Source organism: Terrapene carolina, unplaced genomic scaffold (genome assembly GCF_002925995.2).
Source record: "Terrapene carolina triunguis isolate 2854851 unplaced genomic scaffold, T_m_triunguis-2.0 Scaffold236, whole genome shotgun sequence".
Classification (NCBI taxonomy): Eukaryota; Metazoa; Chordata; order Testudines; family Emydidae; genus Terrapene; species Terrapene triunguis.
This window is the reverse complement of record NW_020664587.1, coordinates 16,523,241-16,534,013: the sequence shown is the minus strand read 5'-3', so window position 1 is coordinate 16,534,013 and position 10,773 is coordinate 16,523,241. Positions and strand designations below refer to the sequence as shown.

General features: G+C 55.4%; 1 protein-coding gene across 1 annotated transcript in view; it reads left to right on the top strand.

Moving 5' to 3' along the window:
• Positions 1–641: 641 nt before the first annotated feature.
• The window catches only part of CSF3R (colony stimulating factor 3 receptor), a 16,030-nt gene continuing 5,898 nt past the window's right edge, over positions 642–10,773 (top strand). Inside the window, exons 1-9 of the mRNA XM_026657205.1 lie at positions 642–717; positions 1,934–2,233; positions 2,845–2,968; positions 3,881–4,068; positions 5,472–5,626; positions 7,376–7,529; positions 8,535–8,617; positions 8,977–9,190; positions 10,303–10,494. Of these exons, the coding sequence (XP_026512990.1) occupies positions 642–717; positions 1,934–2,233; positions 2,845–2,968; positions 3,881–4,068; positions 5,472–5,626; positions 7,376–7,529; positions 8,535–8,617; positions 8,977–9,190; positions 10,303–10,494 (1,486 nt within the window). The remainder of the gene's footprint in view (positions 718–1,933; positions 2,234–2,844; positions 2,969–3,880; positions 4,069–5,471; positions 5,627–7,375; positions 7,530–8,534; positions 8,618–8,976; positions 9,191–10,302; positions 10,495–10,773) is intronic.

Genomic DNA, 10,773 nt, shown 5'->3' with positions numbered 1-10,773 from the left:
GATAGATAGATAGATAGATAGATAGATAGATAGATAGATAGATAGATGGGGTGGATGGAGATAGATAGGGGGTGGATGGGGATAGATAGATAGATAGATAGATAGATAGATAGATAGATGGGGTGCATGGGGATAGATAGATAGATAGATAGATAGATAGATAGATAGATAGATAGATAGGTGGGGTGCATGGGGATAGATAGATAGATAGATAGATAGATAGATGGGGTGCATGGGGATAGATAGATAGATAGATCGATAGATAGATAGATGGGGTGCATGGGGATAGATAGATAGATAGATAGATAGATAGATAGATAGATAGGGTGGATGGAGATAGATAGGGGGTGGATGGGGATAGATAGATAGATAGATAGATAGATAGATAGATAGATAGATGGGGTGGATGGAGATAGATAGGGGGTGGATGGGGATAGATAGATAGATAGATAGATAGATAGATAGATAGATAGATAGATAGATAGATAGATAGATGGATGGATGGATGAACCCAGTACATTTGGCCTGCTATGTAACTCAGAAAGTCTCTCATGTAGGGTTGTACCAGGCCAGGTTAATCTGAGCACACTCCCATCTCCACAGCCATCATCCCAGGCCTGTAAAGGAGACTCAGTCTGTGAATGCAGATCATGGCCACGCACTGGAACTCTGAGATGCTGCTGGGATGCTCCACACTCTTCCTTCTGCTCCTGGGAGGTGAGTTTCAAAGGGACGTGGTTCCCAGCAAGGAGCTGGGAAATCCCTGACTCCCTACAGATGCATTTGAGTTCAATTCTGTGGCCAGCATGGAATGAGTTTTGCTAGTGTCCATCCCAGAAACGGTGCTGCCTGGCAGTGGAGACAGGGGGCCAGGCAGTGACGGTATTGGGGACTAGCCTGTCGGAGAGGTGGCTAATCCAGGTCAGGCTGGAGAAGAGTGGTGGGACGTTCCCCCTGCCCTGGCGGTACCGGACCCTGGATCTGTAGATAAGTGGAGAATTTCCCATCCCAGGGCCTTTCACCAGCCACAAGTGAAAATAATAGATCGATGTCTCAGGGCTTTGAAACTGAAGAGCCCCACTGAAGTGACCGTGGCCTGAGCACGACTCAGCCGTGCTCCATGGGCGACGCTCCAACAAGAGCCCAAAAGCAAACAAGGGTCCCACTCCTAACATGTGATCCTCTAGTACAGACCCCTGAGCCCGGGCCGCATCCCAGTCCCACAGCCCATGTGGCGTCGTCCCAGTCCCCCGAGCCAATGCTGGAGCTGCTGACGTCTCTGCGCTGGTACCCTTCACATTCTAACAAAGGGCACTGTCCACATGTCTGGCCCTTTGATTGTTCCTTTGCCATTTCAGACTCTAACATGGCCCCTTGCTGTGCAATGTGACTGCTCCTTAAAATCTCCATCTGGGGAAGAAAAATTCAACCTTAATGGCAGCAAATTTAAAGCTGACAAAACCAAATACTGTTTTGCACCATTAGGCTGTGGAACTCACTGCCACAAGGTCTCCTTGAGACTGAGGGTTTATCGGGATTCAAAACAAGGCTTGGACATTTATCTAGCTAAAACGACCATCCAGATTTGCTATCGAAAGGGTTAAAATTCCTATAACTTTGGAAGGGGTATAAAGTCTCCTCCTCCAGGGCATCAGTCAACCAGCAGGGGCTGGGGGAAACCTCTTCCTGGGGCAGGTTATCCCATAACTGCAGGGTTTTGGCACCACTCCCCCGTGTTGGAGATGAGATGCTGGGCGAGATGGAGCCCAAGTTTCTAAACACTGGGCTGGCTTTCAGGAAAAAAGAGTAACACGCTCAGGCTGCAAGGAGGCGTCCCTGGCCTGCCAGTGAAGGAGCAGGCCAGAGGGGCAGTCCCTTCTGTGCAGGCCCAGGGCCCTGTCACCCTGATGTGCTGTTCTCTTTCCCTCTGCAGGGGCCCGAGCCTGTGGCTGGGTAGCAGTGGACTCACCCACCATTCTCTTGGGATCTACAGTCACGGCCTCTTGCACCATCCAAAGCAACCGCTGCAGTGGCTTGGACGGTGAGGAAATCCAGATCACGTGGAGACTCGACAGCGAGTCCATGTCAGGGAGCCAGCACAAGAGCGTTGAAGGAGCAGAAGTTTCCAATCTCACCATCAGCCATTTCAACCGAACCAGGGCCAAGCTGTGGTGCTATGTGGTGTGGAACGGCACCCCGCAGCGGATAGGCATGGCGGAGATCCACGCAGGCTGTAAGTCTCACCTTCCTCTGGCCTCGACTCAAAGGGCCATGTTTTCCTGCATGTGCAAATAGCACACCCTCTTCCTCCTGATATTTGCACCTGCATCCCTTTCCTTGCACCAGAACCCCTGCGTTTGCACATGCAAATTGGGTTAAACTGAACTCCCAGTGGGGGCAGGTAATTAGGGGCCACCACCTCCTTTGCAGGCACGGTCACTTGGACTGCTCCCTCGGCCATGTCTCCAAGAGGCTGGCTGGATCTGGCGCTGAATACCTTCTCACTTCTCTCTTGCTTTGGCCAGGGAGAGATGGGGTGGGGGTTACTATTTCCTGGTGCGTGGGGGAGGGGAGGGCCGTTTGAGGTCATGTGCAGGTTGGCAAGGTATGGCAGTGGGGGGAGGGAGAAGCTTGTGCCATTGCTGCCTGGCTCGGGGCTCCAGGGCGTCAGGCAGGTGTTTCCTCTCTACATGTTCCAGGAGAGTTCTACAACTATAGGTAGGTAAATAGTTAACAGACACAGGACCAGTCGATGGTGCTCAAGGACATGCAGCTGAACTGCCCAGACCTGGGAGGTCCACTCAGCGCATCTCAGATCCTTTCTCCCCATTGTTTTCTGCCTAGATCCACCATCGAAGCCTGAGAATCTAACCTGTATGATGAACCTCAGTAAGAACACCCTGACGTGCCGCTGGGACCCCGGGCTGGACGGACACCTCCCAGCCAGAGTGACTCTGAAAAGCTCCAAGTAAGTGATAAGCCTCAGCCCCATGCATGGCCTCCTATCCATCTGCGGGGCCATGGTCAGGCCTCTTTGCCCATTGCACACCGCACATGGAGAGCCCTAGGAATTAGAGGTGGAAAGGGGCCCGTTTTGGTCCCCTCCTCCCCTTTGCACCCAGCAGCAGCCAGGAAAGCATGTTCCCCACAAGTATCTAGGGCTGTGTCCCGTCTGCTTTTAAAAGCCCCAAGCAATGAGGCCTCCAGCGCGCCCTCTGCAGACTGTTTGGAGGCATCTGTGCTCCGGGGGATACCACGTCTTGCAGGCTGCTCAGTACAAGCCCCTTGTTGCTTTCCCTCGCTGTGTCCTTTGGCCATACAGTCCCAAGGCTCAGCGTCACCCGCTGGTACCTTGTGCAGCAGTAATTGTTCACAGTTGTGAGCCGGAACTGGCTCCCAGAGCCCCGAGCGGGACCAGATTGCCGCACCCACTATGGGCCAGTTTGAGAGCTCCTTACACCACATGGCAAAGTGGATTATAGGCACCCACCATAGAGCAACCTTAAAGCCACTGAGACTTGATCCCAGCCTCCCCTTGACACCGGCCTCTGGGATTGCACCTCAGAGAGTCGCTGCCGGCAGGAGCCCATCTTCTCGATGAGGCCAGCCTTGACCCCATGCCAGCAGTCCGGCTCAGCCTGCTCAGCTTAGCTCTCCCTTCAAGAACTGTATTTCCCCTGCCTCTGGCCTAGCTTTGGGTGTTACTCAGAGGGTCCCTCTGCACCTGCACAGAACCTGGATTTCCGTGTCCCTGGGTGTGCCCACTGGGCGCACGTTGAGAGGAAGGTGAGGATGGTACCTCGGGCTGATGGGTCTCCAGTGAGAACACACAGAATATTAGTGGGGACCTACAGACTGACCCTGTCTCGTTCCACTGCAGGAGCAGAGGCCAGTGTGAAGTTTCCCAGGAGGCGATCCCAGACTGTATCCCACAAGGCGGCCAGAACTACTGCACCATTCCTCGCAGGTCTCTCCAGCTGTACCAGAAAATGGACATCTGGGTGTCAGTCCAGAATGCCCTGGGCACAGCTGAGTCTGAGCATCTGTGCATCGACCCCATGGATGTAGGTGTGTAACGGAGCTGGGGGCTTCCTTTGTAGCCACCTAAATCAGAGTCTGGACAAAAGAACTGAGAGAGAGAAGGAGAGTTAGTTCTGTTAAACCAAGTCCCATTAAAACGCTTTAGATTATTAGGTCACACTTTATTTTAAGGTTCCATTTATAAATGGTTTCCAAAGGGTTAATAGAGGATTACTAGCTGCTCTAAGCCGGTTACAGATGTTAGTAGGATGTGTCATAGGTGGTTACAAGCATCTCAGCACAAAATGTTATAGATAGTTCTAAGCAACCTGTTGACTGACTGGTCCCTCTAACAGGTGGTTAACCATCTATTGAGCTGTGTGTAGCCTGAACGTTTGTCCCTTTCACCATCAGCAGTTGATCCAGTCAAAGATATTACCTCCCCCGCCTTGTCTCTTTCATCAGCGAGTCGTTTATTAACCCTTTGGAAACTACTGATCAATGGAACCTTCCTATCAAATACAATGGGTCATTATTACTATTATTTTGCTGTTTAAGGGCCTGATGCGAAGCCCATCAAAGTCAGGGCAAGTCCTTCCATTGACTGAGCAGGCTCTAAGTGCCCAGTTCTGCAGGTGAAATCCTCACCCTGTTGAAGCCACTGGCAAAACTCGGATATGCTGTATCAGTACCTGGGATTTCTGTTACCAGAGCCCCTGGGTGTTGGGCGAAGGTGACTAAGTAGGAGTTAACCCCCAACATCCTGGCCAAATTACCATGCAGTCATTATAATTGCTCACGGCATCCCCCCTCCAGGCGGTTTTGACTGATGCAGGATGATGCTTCTCCCCTGTTCTGAGCTGCTGCACAGAGCCGTGCTGCTAAACAGCTGCTGCATTTCAGCCCAGCATCACAGCACTAGTGGGGTAATTCCTTTCCAGAGGGGAGAGGGGGATAAAGTGCGTTGTGAGGATTCAGGGGGAAAGACACACTAGAAAGGTCAAAGAAATGATTAATTAATGAGTTATTGTCAATTATTAATAATAATACATTTCCCTCAATCTCTGATTGGCCCCTTTTCCCTACTGTAATTATGGATCAATCTCCCTGTAATGCCATGAGGCTCATGCATGGGAGACTATTTCATTTCATTTGCATATTGAATCCAACTCCTTGTTGGATTATTTCTATTTCCCTAGGTCTTTTCATGCTGCATTTTTTTAACCATTTATTTTTCTTACTCACCTCGCTGGGGCTTAAAGCCAGAGCCAGGATTAAGACTAACACTAAGTCCGATCAGACAGATGGCTGGGATCCCCCGTGTCTGGGACTCCCACTGACTGCAGGAGAAGGTGTGCAGGCAAACAGCGAGTGGGGTCAAGCCCTGGCTGTGTGCTTTGACTGAGCCCCGTCTCTCTCTCTCTCTCTCTCTCTCTCTCTATTCCTTGTAGCCAAACTGGATCCCCCTGTCCTAAAGAGCATCCAGTCAGTCCCTTTCCAGACTGACTGCGTCTCCGTGGCCTGGGAAGTGGCTCCCACCAGCTCCCACATAGAGCAGCAGTGTGAGCTCCGCTACAGGACCCATGAGGACCCTGGATGGACTCTGGTGAGTGACTGGCTCCGGGAGAGGGGGGCTGGTGGGGTATTGCTCCATAGGGCTGTGTTCTTTTGGAGGAAGTATGGTCTAGTGGCCTGGGATCTGTTCCTGCCTCTGTTTCCATGGGGGGACTGAGAGCCCCTCATTTTCCCCATCTGTAAACTGGGAGATTCCGGCTGCTCTTCCAGCCGGCTCCTGAGGGGAGAGGAGTGAGTCATTGGCTTCTTTCTCCTGTTTGAAAGGAGGGAAGGAAACCTCTCCTGTCCCTCTCAAGTCCCGACTCCTAAAATGTGCCGTCTGCTCCTCGATTGTAACCATTCAGCATCCTTCCACTCAGGAGTTGCATGGATAGTCCAGAGATTTACTCTGCACTTCCAGTACCTCCGTTTGACCCCCCGTCCCCTCGTCACCAGGTTCGCCACACACCCTGGTGCCCACTGCTGATGGGGCACCGAAGAGGGGCAGCCTGCTAGGTGGGCACTGACGGCTAGATTTCCCAAGAGCTCAGGGCTGGATCTCCAAGTGCGCGGCGCCCCCCATCAGAGCCAAATTTCCCACCCTCAGCAGCTCCCATTGTGACCCTGATCAGATTTCCCAGAGCTCACACCCAGCACTCTGGGCTCTTTGGACAACCGGGCCACTTGCTTAGATGCCACAAAGGGAATTGAGCACTTGGAAATCTGGGGTGACGAGACCTCCTGAACACACCAGCCTACAGCATGTCGGGGGGGGGGGGGGCAGACACCGGCCACAGGGGCCAAGATTCTCCAAAAGTAGCTCGTGATTTTGGGGCCTGGATTTTCAGAAAGTGCTGAGCAGCCACCCTCTGAGACTCAGGCCCCTTTAAGGCATCTCAGGTTGGTGACTCCAAATCACCAGCCACTTTTGCACCAGTTGGGGATCTGGCCCATGGACCCCAGTGGAGCGAGGCTGAGAACCTGCCCCACCAAGCAGAGGCCGGAGCAGAGAGATCCAGGCCACACAGCATGGAACCCCACCCTCTCGGAGCCACTAACAATCACACCTTAGTCTCTGCCACTCCAGCCCCATCAATACATCTCCCGCCGCCAGCTCGTTTCCAGAGCCGCTCCCTGGCAACCTGCGACACAGATTGCCTTTGGAGATGTCCCTCTAGTTTGAAGCAGCCCAGTTCCCTTGGTTAGATCACAAGTTTCCTGGGCTGATTCTCCCCTCCCTTCGGTGTAACACCCCCCACCCCGCCTGAAAGGCCTGGGGTTCCCTTGGGGAGTGTGCGGCGCCAGGCCCCTGGAGCCTGGCCCTGGCCTTTAGGAGCAGGGCTCTCTGGGAGCAGTTTCAGGCACTGATTCCCCCTGGGTCTGGAGGCTGCGTTACTGGGCCAAACCCATCTGCTGGCCGCAGTGGACTTTGCCCATCAGATCCCACACTCTGTGTGTGACTCTTCTTTTCGGACCCGTCTCGAGTGGGCTGGGCAGCTTTGTCCACAGAGGGGTGAAAAAGCTTTTCTGGGAAGGAGCTAGAGAGAAGCGGGGCCGGCTTCCCCCAGGCCTGGCCCCTCGCGCCCTCAGTTACATCCACAAAAGGCAGCAGAACGGGTTGTCAGGGGCTACCCCAGGGAGCTGTTCACACCCACTTCGGCACGCTTTGCCCTGGTGTGAATGGCGCACGGGGTGCAAGCCGGACGAGGATCGGGGCCTCGACCCGGCCACATCTGAGCAAGAGTCCACATGGGGTTGCCTCTGAGAGCTGCCAAACGATGTTGCTTTGCTTTGCAACCAGGTCCCCAACATTGTCAGCCCCAACCTGAAGACTCATCACTGCGGCTTCCTGTTTGGGACGGATTATCGCTTCCAGATGCGCTGCAGGCGGGTCACAGCGATGGGCTACTGGAGCGAGTGGAGCCCAGGGTGGAATTTCATCACCCACGAGAAAGGTGGGTCCTGACAGGGGGACCAGCCACACCATGGTACCACCGCACTGGCAGGGTCTGACTGGCTCAGGCTCAGGGACCCTGGGCCTTCCCATGCCAGGGCTGTTGGGAGGCCCCTGCGTGAAACCATTCTCACTGCTGCCCTATACACCCACCCCGGCAGCCTCAGCAGAGAGACCACAGACTGAGACCTAGGGCTGGGACCCCACAGCGTCCCTAGTGCTGGTGCATTGAGATCCCACAGCAAACCTGGGTCTGTGGCTTTGCTGAGTGACCGGGCAGGATGGAAGGACAAAGTGACACACACAGCGCTTGGTGATGCGGCACTGGGGAGGGCAGAGGAAAAGGCCCAGAGCTGCCTGGGGGCGTGGGGTCCAACCCCTACTTATTGGCGTTTGCAGTGGGTCTCTAAGGCTCCCCGTGCTGGGAGCAGTGCCCATTTACAGCCCTTGGCGTGTGGGTCAGGCCCGCTTCGCTCTCCCACGCGGCCTGGCTTCCACCTTGGGGCAGGTGTTGTTACGGGAGTTTATTTGCTGGGCGACGGGCCAGCTCGGTGCACAACGAGGAGACAAGGGCTCTGCCCAAAGGTGCCCCTGATCTAAGGGCTGCTCTGCACACAGGTTTGGTCCCAGTAAAGCAGTGTCCCTTGGGGTGTGATCTTTTATCCATCTGTTTATACTGGGCTAAGGGGGCCTTGTCCTGGTACAGCTATTCCTCTTCTCCTATATGGAGAAACTAACCTGGCGTCGGGCATCTTTATACCAAGAGACCCACCCACACGGGGGCTGTCCCGATGTAACTGCCCCGGCACAGTTCCAGTGGTACAACTTGTGACTGTAGACCAGGCCTAGGAACGGGGTTTGCAGCTGAAGAAGGTGCAAGACTGAATTTTAATGACGTTCCGATCCACTGAGACCAGCACCTCTGTGTTGGGTCTGTCACCTCTGTACCAGTGAAGGGCAGCTGTGAAGAATGGGTGAAAGAAACCCCTCCTCTTGTATGCTCTAGCTCCTGCAGGGAAGCTGGACGTGTGGTGGACGATGACGCCCGTGGACTCTGGGAAGAGAGCGGAGGTTCAGCTGCTGTGGAAGGTAATGCTGGACACGACCCTAACAGCAGAATGCACATGTGGCTCCTTGTAAGACGGCCCCTGTTATTACACACGGCTTGTCTGTGGGGGAAGAGGCACGTGAGCACTTAATCCTGGGGCTCGCTGAGACTGTCACAGCCCCGTATCTGAACTCCCTGTCGGTGTCCTGGGCTCCCCATTGCTAGGACAGTCTGCCTCATCCTTTTCTCCCCTGCCCCAGGTGTTTCTATGGGACCCGTGCCCCTACGAGCCAAGCACTGAACACCATAAATCACCCCTGCCTGGTGCCCCACAACGGGCTCTGGTCCCCGGCCGGGGTCCCCGCGCTAACCCAACCACTGTTCTCCCCGCTCTGTGCAGGCTCTGAAGCGGAACGAGAGGAATGGCAGAATCCTGGGGTACTGGGTCTCCCTGAATCCCAGACGGAGAAATGTGGAGCTCACAGCTGTCTGCAACACGACAGAGAGGCAGTGCCGTTTCTCTGTGCTGGCTGGGGTCAGGAGAGTTTATCTCGCAGCCTATAACTCGGCAGGCGAGTCTGCAGCAACAGAAGTTCTCTTCCTTGAGAAGAAAGGTAGGGGCTCGCTAGACATCCTCACAGTCTGTTCAAAGCAGCATATCTCTGAAACCCTGAAAGCCCCTTCAGGTGGGCTCCGCTCTGCAGAAACCCTTTGATTTCTCAGCTCGGCTGCACGTGGGCTAGGAGCCCTCCCTGTCGCGCCTTTGCCTGGCTCCAGGAAGTTGGACTGTCTCTATTTGGTCACTGCCCCAGTAATAAGTAGGGTGATCTCTGGGCTCCTCAGTGATCCCGCAGATACGCAGCGACCCCGAGATGGGCTCCCCGGTGCGTTTCCTGGGCTGCAGAACATCTCAGGGGAGCAGGGGGTGAAGCCCGGCAGACACCGCGCTGGCCCAGGAGCATGTTTTGGCTACCGAGAGTGATTAGCTGCAGGGCCAGCTCCTCAGCTGGTGTGACTCAGGGTGGTTCCACTGGCGCCAATGGAGTGACACCAGTTTACACCAGCAGAGGAGCTGGCCTGTAATCTCTGAACCGTCCTTTTGAACGCAGGGGCGGCTCTATGTATTTTGCCACCCCAAGCACGGCAGTCAGGCAGCCTTCGGCGGCATGCCCGCGGGAGGTCCGCCCGTCCCGCGGATTTGGCGTACCCGCCACCGAATTGCTGCCGAAACCACGGGACCGGCAGACCTCCCGCAGGCATGCCGCCGAAGACAGCCTGACTGCCGCCGTCACGGCGAGCGGCAGGCCGCCCCAGGCATGCACTTGCTGCGCTGGTGCCTGGAGCCGCCCCTGTTTGAATGACAAGAGAGCGACTAATGGCCAGGCCTGTGCACTGAGCAAGGGGAGAGTGTGAGACCCCAGACCAGGCATTGAATCCTGACATTCCCATGGCTGCTTGGCAAGAGAAGATGCTTCCTCTGCTCACAGATTCACAGGCCCCAGTCCCTCTCCGCTAGCCGAGGCGGCTGCAGAGGGTCCATGGCCTCCTCTGGTTTTACTGACTCCGCGGTGAGCTCGAAGTGCAGCAGCACCAGTTCTGCTGCCCTTCCCCCACTGCCCCTCGGCTTCCCCCATATCCCACACACAGCTTCTCTCACCCCTCCTGCCTCCTGGGGCTGCGGCTGTGACTGTCTGTGCCTGATTGCATTGTCCCATGCTGTTCGCAGGTCAGCCCCTGGCCAGGATCCACACTTCCCCCTGTGATGAGCACAGCCTCTGGGTGCACTGGGAGGCGCCCAGAGCCGCAGCCACTGGGTACATACTTGAGTGGCGCCAAATATCCTTGCCGGGGCCAGCCAGCCGCAATGGGAGCTGGCAGGTGGAGCGGAACAGGAGTGCCACCAAGGCACTAATCCAAGGTAGGACGCTAAGGGGCAGGCTTTGGGCAGCAGCCTGGGGCGTGGGGGGGCAGCAAAGGTGGGTGTCTGGCCTTTCGCCCCTTCAATTCACTGGTCCAAGGTCTGTCCACAGCACACGGAACCTTGGAGGCTGGACACCTGCCAGGAGGGGATGGCAGCACTCTGCCGGCCCGGGCTTATGGGGGGCAGCCTGGGTTGTGTCTTCTGACTCCCCATGTTTCTGAGCTGCCCCTCAATTTTACAGGTCTCTGCTCTGTATCCATCCTGCAACACCCCCCC